At 35.3% G+C, this 24,407-nt stretch overlaps 1 protein-coding gene across 1 annotated transcript in view; it reads right to left on the minus strand.

Annotated features, from left to right (window-relative positions):
• The window catches only part of LOC114050094 (inactive phospholipase D5), a 394,466-nt gene that overhangs the window by 239,748 nt on the left and 130,311 nt on the right, over nt 1–24,407 (minus strand). The window contains exon 2 of the mRNA XM_027871647.1: nt 4,659–4,795. Coding sequence (XP_027727448.1) covers nt 4,659–4,795 — 137 coding nt within the window. The remainder of the gene's footprint in view (nt 1–4,658; nt 4,796–24,407) is intronic.

Here is a 24,407-nt window from a genome sequence, read left to right on the forward strand (position 1 = left end):
ATGGGCTAACTTAAGTGTGTTTTGGCCTAGGAAATCAGTGCTTTACTCCATCCATAATGAGGGATTGAGGATATTAATTCCGGTAATTTTCTGTAAGAGTAGAATTTAGGGATAGACAATTTATCCTCGAGTACATTTTGGGACCATTACTTTTCTTCACTGAGATTTAAGAATTATTTTTTCCATCATCACCTTTTATTTTCCATGCCCATCTTATTATTACGCAGACTTGATACACAAGAGTTAGGGAGATTTATAGCATGAAATTACTCTATTTACATTTGGCAGTCCTCTCAGTAGATTTTAAAATTCTCACTCATATATACACTATTCTTTGTTATTACTAAAACACATGTATCTCAATGTCTCCCCATGAAATTTAAGTGGATTCTCCCCAAAATAAAATTTTACCAAGGAGATGTAGCAAATAAATCTACATGATATATATATATATACACATATATAATTATATCAAATATGACTATTCAGTATGGTTGTCATAATTCTGTTTACATGTGAAAAATTGTGTTATGGAATGTAAAACAGGAATTAATTAAACATTTTTACACCTACTATGTTCAAAGAACTATGCTTGGTCCAGTGGAAGTAAAAATACTTATCTTATTCATCTTTATAATATCTTACCTAGTGTTCCTGAGGTTGAACGCACATACTTACCAGTGTTATGATGAGTGATTAGGAGAAAGTCTAAGTAGAAGAGAGTTTTTATCTATAGGAAGACAAATCCTATAAAAATTCTATTTTGTGGATGCCATTATGATGATTATATTGAGTTCCAAAATACTATGGGGTTAGGATCTTCTGATCCATATGTATTCAAATTTGACTGGCCTAGTAATCATGCAGGGAAAAAATGGATATCAGTGCCCATGTTATGATACAGAGTTTATTGGTAGACTAATTAATGAGCTTCCCTGTGATCATCTAGCATGGGCAAAGGATAACATATGGGCAGAGAATTTCACTTCTATCCATGACATATGAAAAGAACTAAATGTTAGTACATATATCTTGGACAAGCAGCACAGATAGGCAAAGGAACTGGACCCAGAGTTAAGCACAGAAAGAGGAGGAAAGAATTTTAATAAGTACATTTTTAAAGGCTCAGTCAGCAATGGAAAACAATATTAGAATTTGACCAAAGGGATGCCCCTTCTTGAATTCCTCTGAACCCTCAGCAGTCTGGAGGAAGGAGGCTTCCAGGGCATTGGAGAAATCCTCTAGGGAGGATTTATAGAAAGACACAAATAAGAATCACATTTAGTGAGAAGGCATTGATGAGATGGAATTTTTAGTAATGCAGGGAATGCCTAGATAATGAAGTCATTGATCTGCCAACAGAATTAATTGTACACGTCTTGTCTTACCCACTAGAATGTAAACTTCTTAAGGGCATATACAGTTTCTTTGTATCTCCTTTTGTTTCTAGCACAGTGCCTTTCACAAAATAGGATCTTAATGAATTTTTTGAATGAATGATTGAATCATAGGGATTTTATAATAAGGGAGATTTCTATTGACCAATTACAAAGAGCTTTAAGAATTCAGAGGAAAGAGAGAATGCTCCCCCTGTAAAGGGATCAGGAAAGCTTCCATAGAGGACACAAGAAGTGAACTGAGACTTAAAATAAAAGTGGTCTTCAAGTAGGAAGAGATGGGGAAGAAGATATTCCAGGCAGAGAAAAGAAAAAGTAATGTCATGATAATAATAACATGACCTTCTTATCAGGATTATTACAAAATTCAAATGAAAAGAAAGTAAAAAAGTGCTTGTTTGACTGTATAGTGACACATATATATGTATTTTTTTCTCCCTATATATTATTAGGGGGAAATCATATTTCAACTAAGGTGAAGAGGTAGAAGAAACATTTGCAGAAAAGCTGACACAAGGTCTCTTAAGTCAAAGTGAATGTGGCCAGTAGCAGGGCAGACAAGGAAAGGTTTCAGCTTGGTGAGGAAAAGGGCTGAGAGGGTATTAGATAAGGATAAAAGTATTAATAATAGTAGTGAGCATTTATATGCTGCTTTAATGTTTGCAAACATTTTTACAAGCATTATTTCATTTTTTCCTTGCAACAACTCTGGGAGGTAGGTGAAATTATTGTCCCCATTTTGCATATAAGGAAACAGGCAGGCACAGGTTAAATGACTTTCACAGGGTCGCAAAGTTAGTAAGTGTCTGAGGCAGGATTTAAATTCAGGATTTCCTGACTCTAGGCCCAGTAGTAGATAGCTTTCCTGGATGAAAGGGCAGAGAAACTTTTCAGTTAGAAAAATATAGTCATCAATTTGATGACCTCTGCTTTCTGAAAAAAGTTATATACTTCCATGCAGTCCTATTGCATGTCAGTTTTTAGGTATGTCGTTCTTATCTTGAAATTCTTTCCAAATTCAATATCCCGGAGGAAATACATTTATAGAACAGAAGTTATTCAACACAAAGGAGTAGAATTTAAAATGTATACCTATTCCTGACTTTGAAGCTCTCTTCTGTTTATTATCCTGCTGCCTGGTTACTGCATTAAAATTTATCACCAGATTTTTAAATCTTATTTCAGTTCTTTTCAGAACATTCACTGTGCCAAAACTTTCAACACCCATAGAAAGCTACTTTACAACAAAATAAACAAGATTTTAAAAATACACTACCAGGTTGTTGCTTTAAAAAAAGGCAGGAAAATCACTGCCATTATAATTTTGTCTCTTTTGACAAAAATATAATTTGAGTTCATAATCTTCCCTAATTCATAATTATTATTGTGGTTTGTGGCCTTAATTCAGCCTTGCAAAATTACGTATATAAATATTGAATGTTTACCTGATTCTTCTATTATCTGTCCATCCAACAAATAGGAGACAGAATATATGGAACATCTTAGTCATTGCTATTCATCGCGTGGGAATGAGCACATGGAGCTGCTACATAGTATGTGTAAACTAAGAGAAGTAATCCCCACAATCTGTGCAGATGCAGAGTAGCTGATCTGAAAACAAGTTGAGGCAATATGTTACAGTGTGGTGCAAAGCCCAAAGGATTCCGTCTTAGAGTCAGGAGAACTGGGTTCCAATCCAGATTCTGCTATTAGGCAGCTTGAGCTGCTAAATGAATTTATTCAGTCAACAAGCATTTATTAATCACTTCCTATATGCCAGGTAATGTGCTAAATGCTGTATTTAGAGTTTTGAGAAGAATATGGAAGGAACAGAAAGTACAGTTAAGAAAGTTTTTAAAAGATGATATTTGAGAATGGCATTTGGATATCGAGGCCACAGCTTCAGGTGCAGGAATGAAAGGTTCTTGGTAAGAATTAGAAGCATGCAAAAGGAGCTTCTGAGAGCACATGTGCCTACAGACTTATATAGCCTATATCTAATCAAGAGAGTTTTATAATGAAAACCGAGGGGGAGGGAAGAAACTGCCCACAGATATCTTCTGAGCCAGCTGCCACAAAGATCAGGCAAAACAAAGATGGCAGACTAACAGTGAAAGTGAACAGTAATTCACCAGAGACAATATCTAAGAAAGAGGGTCTGTAATAATGGTAAGGAATTTTATCCTGGGGGAGAGATAACTTAGGGAGAACATAATAGGTATACTGAAGTGAAGACCTGTCATATGAAAAAGGGATGGGACTAATTGTGTTATGTCTTGTAGGAACAGGAGTAATGGCCAGGAGTTATATAGAGATTTGAACTCAATATAAGGAAAAACTTCCTAACAATTTGACCTTTCCAAAAATTGAAAGGGATGCCTCAAAAGATAATAAGTTCTCTATCAATGGAAGTTTTCCAGTGGAAGTCTGTTCATCATTTATTAGGGATAATAAATGAAAAAGGGATTCCTGGTATTAATGAATTAGGCTAGCTGTTCTCTGGATTTCTTCCAAAATCTGAAATTCTATTCTCCTTATATTTTACCCTTCTGTGCTTTTGTTTTCTCATTTATAAAATGTGAGGGTTAAACTAGATGACCATTTTCCTTGACCCCTCTTCCTGCTCTAATAGGGGAAGGTGGAAAGAGAATGGAACAAGTATTTAAGCACCTCTGTGCCAGGCTGTATGCTAAGCACTTTAAATATATTATCTCATTAACAATCTATGAGATGTGATTGTAGACATAAATAGTAGGTATTTAGGTCCATGTTTCATTTTAAGTGTTTTATTTGTGTTTGTGTTGCCTTAGTTTTAGAGTAGAATCCCTTCAAGTTCCTATTGAAGTGCCTTACATATAAGAAGCCTTTACTAATTATTTATTAAATAAATTCATGTTTCTAGTCTGGGTGTAAGTCTGTTCATATCTTTAAGAGAGTATAGATTGTTCTGTATATATTAGAGCATTCAACAACTGTGTATTAACAAGCCATTGTTGAATCTAATTGGGCAAAAATAAGGCTGACAAGTACAAAACAGCACAGATCTTAAAGCTATTTCCAAAATTCACCATTTTTTCTCTCTCTCCAGGTTATGTAAATTAAACTTATTTCTCCTCCTTGCATCAAGATTTTTGATTTACAATAAGTGAATATAATCTGATCCAAGCCTGATAACTTGTCTTTTTGCTTCACAGATTTTTATCCCTCCCCAACTCTCCTTTCCCACCCCCCAAAAGAGAATTTTTGTTTGTTACCTCTTACCGACAGTTATTTTGACAATTCTTTTCTGAGAGTCCATCCTCATCCTCTCCTGCGATGTCCACAGCTGAAAAGATCAAGGCAACTAGGATGGCGAAGCAACATACCAGGGCAAAGATCACAATGCACTTTTGCTGGGACTGAAAAAGATTAAAAAACAAAAAGAAGAGAAAAAAAAAGGAAGATGAATGTTATAGCTCTCTTTTAAGAAACTCAAGATTTGACAGCTTTTCAAAACTAGTGGGAAAAAATCCTTTGGAATACATAACTTTCACTATTGCCAGAGCAAAATTGTTCTCTGGGTGAAAATGTATAAGACCTCTAAGACTATTCTTCAACACAGCCTCCAAGTTCATGCTACATGTCAGATAGTATTAAATAATTCATGTTACAGTGCCAAGACTTTTGAATTCCTTCTTTATTTCTTTCTGATCAAAAGTGCCTCAGAAGGGATCACTGAAAAATCCATTACTTCTAATTAAAAATAGAACACAGGGCTGCTCAGTAATTGCAATCTATTACCCATTTACCACCACTTTTCTACCTTCTGCTTACTGAACATGATTTCCTCTCTCTTTGTCCCCACTCATCTCCAAACCCCTGCCTCAATCCCTATAGAAATGACTTCTAGGAGAACTCCCTTGGAGGTTGAAAAGTGCCCTGAATTTTGATCAACCTCACTGGGTTTAGAGAGCAAGCAAAGAAACTGATTTAATATATATGCAGGCAGCAAAGATGTGTTTAAATATGAAATTTCATGTTAAAGACACAATTAACTGCCATTCACACACTTTATTACAGTGAACACGTGACTATAACTAGAGAGTTAGGTCATCAAGAAGTTACTTCCTTACCTGCTGGTCCCATGCCATTCAAACTTTAAGGTCACTAATTCTAGAGGATGATGGGAAAATCTGACTACAGAAAACAGAGCCCTCCTTTAGTCAGGAATAGAGCAAGGCTAGAAGTCAATTACACTATGTTTTCTAACTTCTGTGACATTTTTATAGAGATAAAATAAAGTTAAAATGAACATTAAAAACAGCCTTGAAGGAACAGTGCTGAAGCTATCTCACAGAAGCACAAACTGCAGCTTAAGAGGCTTGTTTGTACAAGACCGATAGGGGTGGTTGAGTTATGGAGCCCATTTGCTAGGGTCTATCAAAAGTTCAGTGACTATGACCATGGTGTCAACTTGCTATATTTGAAAGATGGCTGGGGATCACAGAGATTAGAGGTGTAAGGCTGGACCAAATGTGTGACCAAATTATCACTGCATGGCTTCTTTTTATATTATCTTCTACTCTTCTTCCTCTCTCTCACCCTTCCCACCAAACCTCCATTCACATAATCACTTCATCTCATGCCAATCCCTTCCTCTTGTTACTTTTCTACTACTTTACCTGACTGTGACCTTAAACAAAGCAAGAACCTACCCCCAAATTACATCTGAAACAAAAGGAAGGCATTATTACCATTGCTCTTCTTTTAAGAACACCATAGAATTAAAATTAAATACATATATGTATGCATGTATGTATATACATATATATGTACATATAATAACACACACATTTAGACATGTGCGAATGTAAAGTGGAAATATAACATAGGAAGTAGAAGATTTATAGATAAAAAAATTGAGAACCATTGTTCCAGGCCAGTCTCTAGAAAACAAAACCCCAAAGATATAAGATTACTTAGAGTTTTTCTAACACTGAATGTTTGCCTAACACATTACATTTTCAGATGGACCTGCACCTAGTAGCTCATCTGTAGACACAAAAGACAATGGTAAATAGGCCTAACTAGTCTAAATGTAACCTGCAAAGCATGTGCCTATGTATGTGCTTTTCCCTTTCTTAATTCAGTCATTATAATAATGAAAATTATCCCCCCCATTCTTTTTCATTAGAATTTCCTTTTTAAAAGTAAAAACAAATAAAATATTTATTTTTAAACAGTTCCAGAATCTCAAAAAAAGTTGTGGCACAGTATATAGAGATCTGGCCTTATCGACTGGAAAGAATCATCAAGCCTTTATTAAGTGCCAGGCAGTGAGGATATAAGTGGAAAGAATGAAATAATTCCTATTCATGAGAAATTTGCATTCTAATGGGGAAGACAAGAAGTACATATATAAATTTACAACAAAAAGTTAAAGTGAATGAATACAAATACATATGTGTATGTACACATATATACAAATATTAGGTACGTTGGGTGGATGAACTCTAGCAGTTGGGAGAATCAGGAAAAGTGTCATTTAAAACATGGTCCTTAAATCTGGACTTTATAGGAAAAGAGGGACTTTGTGAGGTAGATAGAAGGAAGGGGACTGCATTCCAGGAATGTGAGATTGTCATGGCAAAGATGTGGATATAGGATATGGATTATCCTGTGAGATAGAAAGAAGGTACATTTGCCTGCACTGAAGAGTGCAAGAGGGGATGTAATGTACAATGAGGCTAAAAAGATGGGTTAAGGCCAGGTGATGAAGGGCTTTCAAGACTAAACAGAGGAGTTCATTATTGTTTGTTTGTTTGTTTGTTTCTCCCTAGAGACAACTGTAAGCCACAGGATTTGATTGAGTAGGAGAAACACATTGTCAAATTTGCACTTAAGAAAATAACTTCATCAGCAGTATGCTGGATGGACTGAAGTAGTTAAAGATGAGACAAGAAGACCAATTAAGAGACTGTGGCAATAATCTAGGTGATAGATTATGAGGGCTTGACTTAAAGTGCTAGAAAGTGCTAGCTGTGTGAATAAAAGGAAGGGGTTGGATGCAGTAAATATTGTGGAAATAGGGAAAAATTCAGCAATTGATTGGATATGTAGGGGTGATGGAGAGTGAGGAGTTGAGACTAATGCCAAGGTTATAAATCTGGGAGCCTGGAAGAATGGTGGTGTCTTTGGAAGAAACTGGGAAGTTTGAAAGAAGGGAGGGTTTAGGGGATGATACTGAACTTTGTTTTGAAAATCTTGACTTTGAGATGTCTCTGGGATGTAGGGGTTTGAAATAGGCAAATTATGGTGTGGGATCGCAGTTCTGGAAAGAGATGAACTAGATATATGCAGATGCATATAGGTGTAAGTGTATGAATGTATGTTTTTTTCCCAAATACATACATGGACTAGATGATACACAAGATCTCTTTTAGCTCTCACAATTTTTTTTCTAAAACAGTGTCTAGACTCCAAACTCTCAAGATTTGTATAATCTGTTTATGAAGAAGAGTTTCTTGCCATTTCACGTAGCTCAATCTTAATTGAACTTCATTACATTAAAAAAAAAGTGTTCTATCCTAAGGAGAAGTACTCAACCCTAAGTGCCAAACAGCAATTTGATACCAGGAATTTAACTTCCTTCTCTCCTCTATGTCCTCCTCCTCAGGATGAAAATTTAGAAAAAAAATGGTCAGAACTTGCTGATTCAATTTATTTTCTTTCTTTAAAAAGTTCATTATTTAAAAAAACTACTATTGGTGAATTTTGTATTGGAGAAGGCACTTTGGTTTTATAACACTCACAAAAGTAAATTCTATTCAAATGAGCAATTAATTTTAAAGAGAATCTTAATTTGCTTAGGAGAAGGAAATAAGGCTATGCAGGTCATTTAAAAAACTAATTAATGAGAACACTGCCTTGGGAAAAACATCATTAGTAACACAAGGTCATAACACTACTTTTCCTCAATCTCAATTATAATTCTCTTCACCAAAAAGCAAAAAGACTACTCAAATAAAGGCAATGCAATCTCATAACTCAGACAAAAGTATGAGGTTACTAAAGGATTCATTCATTTTCAAATCCTGAATAGCATATCAGATTATTCAGAAACCAATTTAAACCACCCATTCCAGTTTTCATTGGAACACGATGGGGTGAAGTCTTTTTTTTAAAAAATAAAAAAAATCTGTAACTATGATTACAATTAGAAACTCACTGATGAATCCAACCCATTAGGTAAAAACTAAATTTGAACCATTATCAAATCCCATTTAATCTGGATTTTTCAATGCAGTTTACATCTATACTGAAAAAGCTGCCTGCCTGGCCAAGTGGTAAATTTAATTATGCTGGTATTGAAAACACAATAATATCATATTTCAACAAATTACATTGTGCTTCAAAAAGGAGTAAAGGAATTTATGATCTATAACCTGGGAGATGGTGGTAACCTTGAAAATTATAGTAGTTGCATGCTTTGAGCTTTGCTTTTATTTAGCTTGGCAAGTTAAAAGTACTAATTTACAGAAAGGGCTTTTTCTTTGCCAAGTTAAAAAAATTAAATTTAGATGCAAATGTGTGTAATTCTTTGCATCAGACAACAATTTAAAATGTGGAAATTTTTAAAATTAAGACACTAAGGTCACATGAACATTATAACATAGCACTACAATTTGTGCAGCATATTGGACTAACTGGCCTCAATCCTTAAAAGGATGCATTATAGTTACCTCCATTGATGCCACCTTCCATTGGATAGTACTTTGTACTTTGCAAAGCATATTCACTTCCATGATCTTCTTACATCCTCAGAACAGTTCTGAGAGGTTTGTGGGGTAGGGTATTATTATCTTCCTTTGAACAAGTGAACAACTTCTTGCTCATAGAGACTGGGATTGCCCACAGTCACAAATCAATAGTAGTTCTAAGTCAGCCAATAAACATTTATTAAGTACCTACTATGTTCCTGGAACTGTGCTAAGTCTAGGGATACAAAAAGAGGCAAAAGATAGTCTCTGCCCTCAAAGAGCTCACAATCTAATCAGGAAGACAAGCAAGCAAACATATACAAACAAACCATATAGAGGATAAATAGAAAATAAATAAGAGAGGGAAGGCACTAGAGGCTCATCTGTGGTTCATTTCAATATCTTTCCCACAAACAACTGCAGTATCTTCCTGGTACTTCACCCCAGGATGCACTTTGTAATCAATGGGTCCTGGGAAGATGAGGGGTGAGGGTCACCCTGAGGGAGTCAATATTAACTCATACCTCTATTTGCAGGGATCTCTAGAATGGCAGTGGAGAAGAAATGAGATGCTTTAGTTAAAGCTAAATTTCGACTAATAATAATAAGGAAGCTCAATGAACATATCTTATAATGTTTACACTTCTAATACGAACTCTAATAATTTCTTTAAATTCAATTATTCTACCTTTATTATAGTCAGTGGTGCCTGTCAGTGAATTGTCTTGATTTTCACAAATATCTGAGCAGTTGACATCTTACATTTGATAGCAGGCTTATTAATATTTTCAGGTGCTTCCATCTATAATCAAGGAATAGGTCTTAATTAAGTTAATGAATGGTTGTTTGAACTAGAAAAGATTATGTTAAGTACAACTTATCTATCACAGGTGGCACTGCAGCTTCCAAATATCTCCCAGACTTGGAAATTTGCAAAACAAATTTTGCAGAAGAAACAAGAGAAAAGTAAAATAGATGAATCATAGTCATTGAATTCAAAGAATAATGCAAATGATGGCAAACCAATGGAATGAATAAATGTGATCAATTTAAGTAAGAAAACAATGAAGATAAAGGGGATGTAATTTTCTTTTTGGTAAAAATTATTGGCAATGGAATGAATTTTGATATAATATTTTCTTTTCTTTCTAGTACAAGTACATAAAGATTAATATCTCCTAAGGATTTTTTAGCTCACATTATTAATTTTTTCAACCATGAAACAACATAGAGAGTGAAGAAATGCCAACTGAGATAAACATCACAGGTAAAAACTAATGTACAAAGAAGTATAGACAAATTTTTTTTTGGAAGCAGCCAATTCTTCTCTAAAATCTCTAAATGACAAACATGAGGGGAACATCTCTAGTCATCCTGACCTATGTCTTGCCACTGGACCCAGAGGAGAAAGTGAGGCTAGTGACTTTGCACAGCCCTCCTTCACTTAAATCTAATTTACTTCTAAGTCAGGGCATCACCTTCCTGATGTCATAGTCTTTTTCGAGAATGAAGGACAAACAACAACATAGAGCATGAGACCCATAACAACCCAATACTTCCCAGGATGACCCAAACCAGATTAGAATGTAATTGAGAAATATTTAACAAAATAAATAAAAATATAATAAAACATAAAAAATGTTAATTTATGGTTTTCAAAGTCAATATGTGGCCTCCAGGGATCTTTATGTATAGTGTAATAGCTCAGTTTCTATTTCAGTTTAACATCACTGGTTTAAAACGAAATCTGAACAAGATAGGTAATGAAACTCTTTGGGAGGAAAATACAGGATATTAATTTTTTAAAAAACTCATCTGATAGTAACACTAAATATGTGTAAGTGGAGAATCCTAGAACCTTAGAGTTGGAAGAGACTTTAGAGGTCATCTAATAAAGACAGTTTGTATCAGAAGATGAATCCTTTTTAGAATACTGAGGCATAAACATTCTGTGGTAGGTGATGTACTGGACTCATTGTCAAGAAGAAATTGATTCAAATCCTTCTTTTGACACTTACTACCTGTGTGACCCTAGGCAAATCACTTCATCTTTCCATGCCTCAGTATCCTCTACAATGGACCAGATAAACTATTAGGTATCTTTGAGGTCTAAGCCAATTATCCTACGATTTCCAGATGATGTTCCTTACAGTTCTGTCTGAAGATCTCCCAGTGAAGAAAAACCCACTAATTCCTCAGGCAGCTCAAGCCCAGAAAACTTATCCCTGAAGTAGGCACCACAGTGAGGCAGGGTGGAAGAACAAACATGAAATAGAAGAACCTGCTCTCACGAATGGAAAGGAGCCAATATATCAATGGAGAGATACAAAGGACACTGTTGATATGGATTTTAAAAATCCTTGATAAAGACTTCCTTGAGAAGTTGGTTTGAACTTAAGTGCTCTGATTCTAAATCCATTATTTGTTTTTGGTCTAATCCATGAGCACAGCAAGCTTCCTCAAAAATGCACACCAGATTTTCTAGTGGATATGGGAGAGGGAATATATATGAATTCTTCTCCTTGAGAAGAATATTATAGCAAGTATGTTATTTATAAATTTTGGTGAATACTATTGCAACTACTTTGAGCAGAAGAAGATTCATAGAAGATAAACAATTCAGATGAAGGTCACTTATTTTAATGAGATGCCATCTCCGTTTATTTTCAGTTAAAAATATTAGCAGGCATGTTGAAAGAGGGCAAATCAGTCTGGTTTCTTCAAGCCACTCATTCCCCCATCCTCTCAGGCAATATGAAGAATACTGGAGTTGGGTATAGAAAGAGAAAAATAGTTTATTCATTGCCTAGGATAGCGTAATGATGAAGCTAATATTGCAGGACTTACTGATATTTAAATTATATGTTGCCCCACCCTGGATTTGTAGCTTCAGATACTAGCTGTGTGTACTTGGGAAAGTCAATTAACCCTGTTTGCCTCAATTTCCTCATCTGTAAAATAAGCTGGAGAATGAAATGGCAAATGACTTAAGTATCTGCCAAGAAAACCCTGAATGAGGTTATAAAGAGTCAGACACAACTGAACAAGAAGATAACGACAATCAGTGCATTTAGAATTGAACAAAATCCTATAGCATGTCAGAAGTACATGAGATACCTATGAATGAGGTGATCAAGGGGGGATTCATGCAGGCAGTTCTTGAAGAATGGATTAGATTTCAAGAGGCAGGGAAATTGAAAGGAAGAAAAAAATCCATTCTCCGCAGAAGGAACAGCAAGAACAAACATTCAGTAGTAAATGGGGCTCAAGTCCAATTTATCAAGAAAACTGTATACATAGTATTTTCTTTTAGGCAATTGTGATTATGTGACTTGCACAGGGTCACACAACTAGTGTCAAGTGTCTGGTCTGAGGCTGGATTTGAACTCAGGTCCTCCTGACTCCAGGGCCGGTGCTCTCTACACCACCTCGCTGCCCCTGAAAACTGTACACATATAGAAGAGCGTTTGGAGGTAAGTCTGAAAAGCTATGGAATAGCCAGATCATAGGGGGCTTCAACTGAACTAAGAAGGGTTCTGAGTAGGAGAATGACACAAAGTGGTGCTTTGGGAACAGGATGATAATGAATATGATAAGGATACATTAGAGAGCAAAGTGACAAGAGTCATGAAAAAGTCAGAAGTCTATTGCAATAGTTCACATGTAAGGTAAGATGGCCTTGAATCAAGACTGGGGAAGAGGGAACGGAAAAGAAGGGAGAGATGGAGGAGATACTTAGAACTATAGACAGGACTTTAATGACTGATTGTATGAATGGGAAAGAATGAAGGAGGCAAAGGGGGCTGAAAATAATTCCAGTGGTTCAAATCTGAGAGAATAGTGGTATCATATTAAAAATTGGGAAATCAGGAAAAATTGTTTTGGGGTATAGGATATTTTGAAGGTTGTATTATTTATATGTTATGGTTGTAATAATATTATTATAATAGATGTTAAAATTAAATTTTAAGTATACCAAATTTAAGGTGCTTGTAGGTCATCTGAGGGAAATGAATAACAGATAGTGAGAAATGTGGTTCTGTCAGCCTACACCTGGCTGAATGACTCCAGGCAATTCATTTAATGTCTCTGAGAAAGTTTCTTCAGCTAAAAAATGGAAGGGATAGCTTACAAGGTTGTGTGGGAAAATACTTTAATACTTCAAAAGATGTACTTAGGGATTGTAAGCTCTGTGCAACTTAGTAGACATCGGTCATGAGTATGCTTGGAAGCAGCTAGGTGACATAGCAGATAGGGTGTCAGACCTCAAGTCAGGAAGATTCATCTTCAGGAGTTCAAATCTAGCCTCAGATACTTATTAGCTGGGTGACCCTAGGCAGGTCACTTAACTCTGTTTGCCTCAGTTCCTCATCTGTAAAATGAGCTGGAGAAGGAAATGGCAAACCATTCCAGTATCTTTGTCAAGAAAACCTTAAATAGGATTTCAGAGAGTTGGACACAACTGGAAAATGACTGAACAACAGCAATAACAACAAGCCAGGGGCAAAAAAATTCAGTACCTGGTAGTCAACATTCTAATGAAAAACTTCTTCACACTTAGATAGACTGGTCCCCAAACAACAGACTATCCATCCCTGGACCATCACTTAAAGCTTTTCAAGCTTGATAAAACCTGCCAGGGCTTATACTTTGCTGGCTTTCAAATCCCATTGTCACCTCCATGTCATTAGACTAAGACTTCAGTGGAGTGCTTTGAATCAGGACTAAGGAAAATTTATTCCAATTTTTTTAATACATACAAGTTAAAATGCATATTTATGGCAAAGGAATGTGCCATACTGTCTTTCTTTGCCTTTCTCCAAGAAGCTAGCCCTCCTGGGTTTCATAGTATATCAGCAAGATATGAGGTCCCATATGATTGAAAGTTATGCTGAGTCAGTGACCCATTGTTCTCAGACCTTGTCAATCAGTGTTGGGGGAGGGGTTAGCTAGTCTGCAGCTTTGTATTACCTGTTATTTATCATGTACCATTTGTATCCGACTAGAGTCACGTACTTGTTACCTTGGAGAGGAATGGAAATGCAATGGCCCATTACCTTTTGCTGATGTGGACCTATCTGAATTGTATCTCATTATGAAAGTTGTCAATAAAAGCTGGTCCTATCTTGAAACCCTTGTTAATCTTCAGTGATCAGCTCATCAATCTGTGGCTATCTTGACATACTTTTAATAAACTTTAAATTCTCTGTCCTGAGTTTCACCTCAATAATCTGGGCCAAAGCCCAAACAAGGAATTGTCCTTTAAACTCTCCCTCAAGAGAAAAGGGTAGTGATAGCCATTTAAGCAATCCACCAGTGAATCCTCTGGACCAGTTCAGAGACAACATACATGTTAAAATGTTCCCATAATTCAGAAGATTGGATTATGAACTTTTTTTTAACAACTGATAGCTACATCCCAATGTAATGGTTTTATTTTATACATTTTAATACAATATTCTGCGAAAGAGTCCAATAGTTCTTACCAGGATACCAAAGGGATCCATGACATACAAAAATGCTAAGAACTCCTTCCATAACTCATTAAAGGGGGTAACAGTATAATAATCTCTCTTAGATACATGTTACAGAGTTCTCCAGAGCAGTAATTCAGTTAAATTCCACCACCATTAAATGTATACTTTGTAAAGAACACTGTGCTAATCTGGAGGAAATACAAATTTTAGGTAATATATTACCCTGCTGTCATGAAGCTTACATTGCAGAGGGAGGTATAACACATACTCAAACAGCTATGTTAGATACAAGCAATGAATCCTCTAAAGTGGCCAAATGTATTCAAATTCACACTATTAGGAGTAATGATTATCTTAAATCGGTCTTTGGTTTTACCTCCAATGGAAATATCCTGTGCAAATTCAAATAATGGGATCACTTTGGTGCATTCATTATTTACACTAAACAAGAACTACATAACACATGTACTGTTGTTGTTGTTTGTTCTTCATTTTCAAACAGGATCACAGCATCAGAGAGGTGATACCATGACATGCAAGTGAATTGGATTTTAAGTGAGGGAGGGCTGTGTAAAGTCACCAGTCTCACTTTCTCATCTGGAGCCAGCTGGGTCCAGTGGCAAGATAAAGATCAGGATGACTGGAGATGGTCCTGGATGCAGTGGGAGACCTTGGCGTTTTAAATCTAAGATCTTCAACAGCTCTCAGTTTGATTGAGTCAATGCCCATTCAGTAACTAAGGCTAGATAAGACACTTACAATGTGCTATAGGAGATCAAAGAGACAAAAGTCATTACCTATGGGAAAAATCAGGAAAGGATTGGAAGTGGCATTTTTAGTATGGCTTTAAAGGATAGGCAGTAATTCAATGAGGAAAAAGTGAAAGGGAACACCAGAGAGTACCCTTGGGATTATAGGACTTTAAAATGTATGCTTCTTGAGAGTAAGAATTGCTTCATTCTTTGTATTTGTATTCCTAGCACCAAGCATAGTATCTGGCATAAAACAGGAGCTTAATACAGGTTCATTAGCTGACTGACCATACAATGCTTTCCACACATCATTGTTTCTATCCCAGAATAATCATTGCATTTGTGATTTACCTCAACCCCATTATGTATATAATATTTTTCACTTTCCAAATTAGATTTTTTCTTTAAAAATGCAAATATCTTATGAAATATGAGTTCCTCAATTATTCAGCCTTTTCATTTTCCCCATCCATTGGAAGAGGAAAACGTGAGTAGTAACCTTAAGAGGAAAGAGGAGGCAATAGAGTGAGAACATCTCATTTCACTTTCTCTTTTAAATATTCAAGGAAACAAAAGGAAAGATGATCTATTTATCTATCCTTCTATCCATCCATCTGTCTATCTATCTATCCATCCATCCTATGGGGAGGAAAGGAAGAAAATTTTTCTTCCAATGAGTAAGGCAAAAATCAAACTGTGCGCTCTGCCTCCAAACTGGAGCTCTGCACCAAATTAATGCACATGTTGATGTGCCAATAAAACTAAACTCATTTACAATTTTATGTACCTGAAAGGAAATTTACCTCTTTTTAAAATGGTACTTTATTGAACACTAAAAAACATGTTTTTAGCAAAGTGGGTCAGGTCTTTGCTTACAAGAGACTAATAGAATAAATCCCTGATCATGTCAAGATGTTTTTTGTACAACTGTAGAAAAGTTAAAGAAACTTAAGTACTAAAGAATTCTATATAAGGGTCAAGGACAACCTGACCTATTAGTACTGCCAGAAGTACAAAAAAGTAATTTCCTATACCAGGGAATTCTCACTATTCTTGAAAAAATTCAGCCACCTGGATTAGTCTTTCCTTTTAAAAGCAGATTTAAATTCACTTAAGCAAAGCTGATGACTCATAATTTCAAATAGCCATTTCTGAGTTTTTAGATAATAGCATAATCATAGTTATTGATTGACAATTCATGATTTGTGATTTTCTCCACTACTTTTTCTCAGCAGCAAAATGAATTACAAATACTAAATATAAAATTTGGATCACTAAACTCATCCATATTATCCTAGTAGAAAGGATACCAAAAAATATTGAGTGAATAAGCCTCCTTTGTCCAAAACACTGAGAAATAAAAATTAAGAAATTATTGAAAATTAAAACAAAAGCCATTTTTGGTGGCCACAAATAGAGAAATCACTAACCCCAATGGAGGAAAGATGTGGACATTTCGGATGTATTTCCCCATCTCAAATTATGTTATTTACCTATAATTTTGTTTCCTAATGTGTCTAAGAATGAGCCATCACTTCAAAATCTAAAGTCCACCAGAAAACTTAAACTTTATGGTACAAAATAACATAGGCAGATTCATGACCTCCTAGGAGCCAGTCCTCATGTTGTGTTTACAGGATTTGGTATTAAGTACCTACTATGTACCAAGCATTGTGCCTCCCACCCATGTAACAATCTCTTCTGAAGCATCCCTGACAACTTGTCATCCAGCCCCCACTTGAAAACCTCTAGTTACACTGAGCTCACTACCCTATGAAAGCTTCTACTACTGAAGAGGTCTTGTATAATAAAGTTCTTCCTCACATTGACTCAAAATCTGATAAATAATATTAACTGGCATTTATACAGCTCTTTAATGTTTGCAGAATGTTTTACAGAGATTTTCATTTGATCTTCATAATAACCTTGTGAGTTAAATACTGTAGGTACTATGATTGTCATTTTATAGAAGAAACTGGGCCTCAGTGACTTCCATGCTTTTGATACCTCAATCTTGACCCTAGATCTTTTACTGCCTATAATTTGTTTCATAAGCTTTAAATACATAAAAGCCTATCATCTAACATCATTGGGTAGGGGTGGGAGATGGGGGAAAAAGTCAGTCTAAATTAATGAAAAACTGGTACATTTTTAAAGGAATCAATTTTGTTTCAGTGGATGGAAGACAAGGACAAAGTGTGCTGAAGGATTTTATAGATGCCTTAATAAATATTTTAGAATCATGTATAATGAATATATTCACTGTAAGAATACAAATGTTGCTATAGAACGCTTCAGCACTATGTTGCTGATCATTCATATTAACTAACAATGACATTTATATAGGACTTTAAAGTTTGCAAAGTACTTTATGGAGATCCTCATTTGATGCTTATAATAACCCCGTGAGTTAAATATTGTAGGTATTATCATTGCCATTTCACAGAAGAAACTGAGGCTCAGAGAGATTTAGTCACTTAGTAAACATTTTTATAAGAATTCCATTATATACCATCTGGATATATAAAAAAAAAAGAAAATGGCACACAGCGAGTGTTTTCTTTATCTGTCTATAGTACAATGCAAGAAATTTTTTTTCAAAAAAAAATTCAATAAAGCATTTCAGAACCTGACTATCAAACTGTGACTGTCGATAAAAATATTTGGTGTTGTGGATAAGAAGGAATTGTAGCTTTGGGAGACAGCCTAGCTGGTCATGATCCCTTTTTTTTGTTGTTGAGGATTTTGCTGTTGTTCTCTCTGGACTTTAGTAACAGCCAGGCTTCAACCTCCCTCTCCAATCAGACCAATCACTCAAGAGCAATAATAGCACTTCCACTTCAAGAAACAAATAGAGGTATGTATAAAATGATTTTACATATATATATACATATATGTATGTCTATACATATATATATATATGTGTCTAATGGTAGCCATCTCTAAGGTGAGAGTGGAGAAGGGAAGCAAAAAAGGGGAAAAAAGAAAAAAGAAATTTACATGATAGCTTTATTGTATATTTAAGTGGAATAGCAAGTTGTACATAATAGATTTGTTGTTTCATGTGCAATCGTTTTTTTTTTCTTAATTATACTTTGTTATGGAAATGCTTGTTTTATCCTTTAAAATAAAGGAAAAGGAAACAAACACCTAAGCACCCAGGGTGTATAACAAAGCATGAAAAAACCCAGGAACCAGTAGGAAGAAAGAGGTGGGAAAGGTTCCTTTGGTAGAACCATTAAAGCATTTCTTTTATCTTCCCTCCTGTGACTTTGAGCTGAGTTCTGATTCCCCTCTTGTTTAGTTTCTACCTTTCCTCCTCTGGCACATTTAAATTCTCCTGGAAATCTAACCTTTCCTGACTCTCTGGTACCACAGGTCGGCAACCTCAAGCTGCTGTGCATGTTCAAGAACTAGGACAGTGAGGCAGCCTTCTAACCTGTCTTCCCAGTCTTTCTGCTCCCAGCTGGGAGGCAATATTACACCATGAAGATGTACAAAATCCTTTAGGGCGGACTGCCTTCCCTAAAGGAGAGGGAAGTTGTTTTCTCCAAACCTCAAACACTTTGTTTGCTTGTGATCAATCATTTGGACAGTGTCTACATCTAAGCTTAGCCAGGGCAAGGACTGTTTCATATTTGTCTTTGTAATCTCAGTGCCTAGAATATAGAAGGTGCTTTATAAACACTTATTGCATGACTGACCTATGCATAAGACTAGTTATAAAGATATGTAATTAAAATGAGAATGAATATAGTCCTCAAAGTCAGTGGGTGACCTAGGTCATGGGCATGCATGGCAGTAATATTACATGTCTCACTCCCAGCAAGGGGACTTATTCTACTTTATGAATACAATCGCAGACTCAGGAAAATCATTCCAGAAAAGCTAAATTTCTTGATGGGACTTCTAGGAAAAACTGTGAAATAAGCAACATTTCTTTTTGTTCCCTCTAGTTTCTATAAACATTGCCAATCTTCATGGGCCATATGCCTTTCTTTTGTATCTTGGCAGTCCGAGAATGCCAGTACAGCATAGATCCAAACATTTCTCTTCCCATTTCCTACATGGCTCTTCTCTTCGAGGTAAGAACTATCAAAGTTCACAGGCAAATGTCAACCAACAAGTTGGTGGTCATATAACATATTTGCACATTTCAGAAATAATGACAACCCAAAATATTTTTTTTTTAAATTGGTAATTCAGGTTCTGTATCAGGCCAGTGGGGTAAATATTCCGGGGATGGAAAAACCTTTAAATCATAACAAAGAAGTTACTTATATACTTGGCAGCTAGGTGGCACAGTAGAGTGCCGTTCCTGGAGTCAGGAAGACCCGAAATTCAAATGCGAATTCAGGCACTTAATATCTGTGTTATGACCCTGGACAAGTCAGTTAAGACTGTTTGCCTCAGTTTCCTAAACTGTAAAAATGAACTGGGAAGGAAATAGCAAGCTGCTCTAGTATTTTTGCCAAGAAAACACCAAATGAGGTCACGAAAAGTTGGACGTGACTGAAACAACTGAACAACAACAACAAAGTGCCCATCCTGGACTCATTGATTTGAAGCGCAGATATTTTCTTCCTCAGTACTACCCAAATTCACTGCAAGCCGCTGGACCTTATGCCAAACATTTCTCAAAGAAGACTGAAATCTTTGCTCCCTTCTTCAGTTAAGTACAGAACTGGGTTCCCCCCCCCCAGCTTATCATCATTGAAAATTTCTTCATGACTCAGCATTAGGGTAATCTTTTAATACAATTTTCTTTATTTCTACTTGCCACCTGATGGCCAGAATTGTGTGTGTGTGTGTGTGTGTGTGTGGGTGATCAAAGTCTTGACAAGATCCTTTCCTTTATCATTGCCATCAAGGATCATAGAATCACAAAGAAGAAATGTTTTCTTTGTCTCCTTGATTTAGTATTGTTTCAAACCTTCCTTTCTTCCACAGAGATGCTTCTGCTTGATTGTTTTGATCCAAGTCAACGCTTTGCCCTCATTTCAAACCTCGAATTTTCCCCCAACAGTTTTTTAAAAAGTCCACTGAAGAACAAAGCTATGTTGGAGTCTAAAGCAGATCTAACCCTTTCCTTCAGGCAATGCTTATTCTCTAAGTAAGAATTTGTACAGGAAAAAGCTTCTGTTTGCTGTCAGAAATTTCAGAAAGTGAGATCAATGATTCTTTGGGATTTGGGGGACTAGCTGAAAAGTACAACTTCTCTACGCTATTAAGAAGCAATAGCATCCCTCTTGACTTCCCATCAGAAATAGAGCAAACCAAAAGGGAACCTAGAAAAGACTCAACTCCACTGAGCCCATAGCATGGGGTGGCTATTTTGTTTCACTGAGCCAGGATTTTGCTATCTTTAGTGGACTATAAATGTGTACTTAAAAACAGTCCCTGTTCTCAAAGAGTTCACAATCTAGTGGGTGAGACACTATGCAAACAACTTTGTATAAACAATATATACAAAAGATAAATTAAAGATGATCTGAGAAAGAAGGCACTAGTATTAAGGGGGACTGAGAAAAGATTCTTGTACAAAGTGGGATTTTAACTGAGATTTGAAGAGAAATAGGAAAGGCAGGGGGTGGAGACATGGGAAGATTTTGAGTACTGTTCCAGTGACAGACTGTCTGCTTTCTTAAAATGAACCTAGGTTAATATGGAAAGGCTCATCACCTGTAAAGATGATGCATTCTTTGACTATGGAAATCCGTAACAAAGGAAAAATAAATAGCTTTCAGAATTTCATAGCACCCCCTACACTAACTCCTTCTTCTCTTACAGAGTAGAGTGGGAGAAGATGAATCTGAGGATGCTCATAATAACAGTTTTTGGATGATCTTTAAGAATTAACTTAACTGTTGGTATTTTAAACATGAAATCATTGTCCAATGATTAAGAAGTTCACTATAAATAAAACTAAAAACAAAAGAAAACTGCAGCTAAATCAAAAGATGGTTCGCAGGTTCTTCTTAGTCAAATAAAGCAGCCAGAAAAGTTAATTTTTTCCCCCACATCCCAAGGTAACAAAACACCATTTCATGGAACACTTGGGTCATCTCACGTTAGAGTGCATATGATGAGTATTTTGTGGGAAAATTACTATGATTGTAAGTGGAGTTTATTTTACCAACATTTGTTGCAAAAGAAAAGTTAGAGAAATTCTACAAGGAATTTCACCAGATTAAATTAACACATATTATTACTCTGTTATTACAATGCAAATACTAGCATAGGACAAAATGGCAATATACACATATACACATGTATTCATATATATACATATATATGAAAATATGATTCAGAATGTCAAAATTAAAGAACTTAAAAGTTTACTGATGACACTGAAGTTTTACATCTTAATATATGAACATATTTCAAGAGAAGAGTTGTTGGGTATTAGATAGAACAAACACTAATTGCCATTACAAAAATAAAATTGATGATAATGTAAAAACAAGAAATAACTGTCTGGTGATGTGGGAAATATTTTTAAATAAGCTATCCATATACAGTCAGACTCAAATTTTAAAGCAAAGATTCAAAATAATGTCAAACTAGAAGAAAGACCATGAGAAGATATGGCATGCAATTAAAACAGGCCCTACTTGAGCTATTCAGGTGAACTACCAACATAAAAAAAAATGTGAAATGGAAAAAGAACAGATACTGCTGAGACATAATTTCTTAAGGAAGTTCAGCCAATGAAAGTCAATCACCACAAAAAAAGTAAAAAAAAAAGCCTGCAAACCATCTTAGCCAATAAACATGATCTCTTTGTGAAGCAGGCAGACATGGTAGTGAAGAGCAACACTGGTTTAGCATCAAAACAAATTTGTAAAAATATTTTGAAAATGAATGATGGAAGATTATGAGTAGTATTTATTTGGAAAGAGTGAAAAAGAGTAGAAGAAAAAAGTTTATAAAACCTTGAAAAGAAACAATATTAATCCAAATCATCCCACATACTTAATCTGGGAATTTATGTTAAAATATTTTTATATTGAAGATATCAATAACTACTGACCCATATGTTTATTTTCTCTTAGCCACAAAATCTTTATGAGAATAAACTATTTGTGTATTGAGGGCATCCTTAATGAAATCATGAAAAGGAAATTATATTGTATTTAAATTTATTTGACTTTGTTTGTAATCTGATGTATTTTTTTTTTTGCATTAAAAACATCATTCTGAGAAGGGGGCTATCAGCTTCACCAGACTGTCATGTCACAAAAAAAGTTAAAAACCCTCAATCTAGAAAAAGGCTTCTATCACATTGAGTCAGCACTCCACAGAAGATTTTGGGGAGAAATATATGAAAGTATCATGCAAGATAAGGAGGCACTCTTACTATTGGGGTAAAACCATCAATGAAATCATAGATGATAATAAATAACACACATAGAACTTTATGGTTTCAAAATGCTTTATATCTTGTCTCATAATCTGCCCATGGTTGTACAACTTGTGTAGGCAAAATTTAAATCTAGGTCTCTCTTGGTTCCAGGTAAGTACTGTTTCTACTCTATTAGCGATATAAACTGAGGGAGATACAAAAAAGGAAAAGCTTTTGGAAGAGACTACAAATTAGCAACAATATTCAATGATGCTTTAAAGCTTACAAAGTACTTTATTATGGTCTCATTTAATTCTCACAAACCCTGGACAGGAAGGTATTGTAGATATTAATAACTATTTCACTGTTGCGGAATTTAGTGACTTGTTCATGGTCACATATATACTACATGACAGAGGTAAATGCTGAACCCAACTTTCTCATGACTCCAGGTTCAGAACTCGTTTCACTGCATCTAGGTAATAGAAGAGACATACACAAATAACTATGGTAACTAGGAACATGTTGTTGAATTAAATTGAATATAAGTGCATAAGAGAGGTAGAAGATGAAAAAGGGCTAACACCATGACATATGAGGATTGTTGGAAAAAAGTGGGGATGTAATGTAGTGTTGTTTGGTTTTTTAATTACTATTTATTTTTTAACATTCATTAAAAAAATTGAGTTCCAATTTCTCTCCCTCCCTCCTGCCCCTCTCCCTGCAACTGACAAAGCAAGCAATATATCAACTATACATGTGAAATCATGCAAAACTTATTTCTGTAATAGATATATTGGGGAAAAAGAAGAAAAATAAAGAAAGTGAAAAAATCATGCTTCAATTTGCAATCAGAATTCATCAGTACCCTCTCTGGAGGTAGATAGCATTTTTCATCATGAGTTTTTTTTTCAGAATTGTCTTGGATAATTATATTAATCAGAGTAGCTAAGTTTTTCACAGTTGATCATTGTTACAATGTTGCTTTTACTGTGCACAATGTTCTCTTGGTTCTGCTCATTTCACTTTGCCTCAGTTCATGTAAGTCTTCCCAGATTTTTCTGAAATGATCTTTTCATCATTTGTTATAGCACAGTAGTATTCCATCAAAGTCATATACTACAGCTTGTTCAACCATTCCCCCAATTGATAGGCATCCCTTCAATTTCCAATTCTTTGCCACCACAAAGAAAAGAGCTGCTACAAATATTTTTGTATATATAGGTCCTTTTCCTTCTCTTCGATCTCTTTGGACTACAGACCTAGCAGTGGTATTATGGGGTCAAAGGGCACATACAGTTTTATAACCTTATGGGCATAGTCCCAAATGATTCTTCAGAATGGTTGGACAAGTTTACAACTCCACTAACAGTGCATCAGTGTCTTGATTTTTCCACATCCCCTTCAGTATTTGTCATTTTGCCTTTCTGTCATGTTAACTAATCTGATAGATGTGAGGTGGTACTTTAGAGTTGTTTTAATTTGCATTTCTCTAACTAGTAGTTATTTAGAGCATTTTTATATGACTATAGAAAGCTTTAATTTCTTCTGAAAATTGCCTGTTCTTATTTGACCACTTATCAACTGGGGGCTGGCTCTTTTGTTTTATATATATATATATATATATATATAAATTTGACTTCATTCCCTATGTATTTGAGAAATGAGGTCTTTATCAGAGAAACTTGCTGTAAAAA

This window comes from Vombatus ursinus, unplaced genomic scaffold (assembly GCF_900497805.2).
Source record: "Vombatus ursinus unplaced genomic scaffold, bare-nosed wombat genome assembly UNPS02014798.1, whole genome shotgun sequence".
NCBI classification, from domain to species: domain Eukaryota; kingdom Metazoa; phylum Chordata; class Mammalia; order Diprotodontia; family Vombatidae; genus Vombatus; species Vombatus ursinus.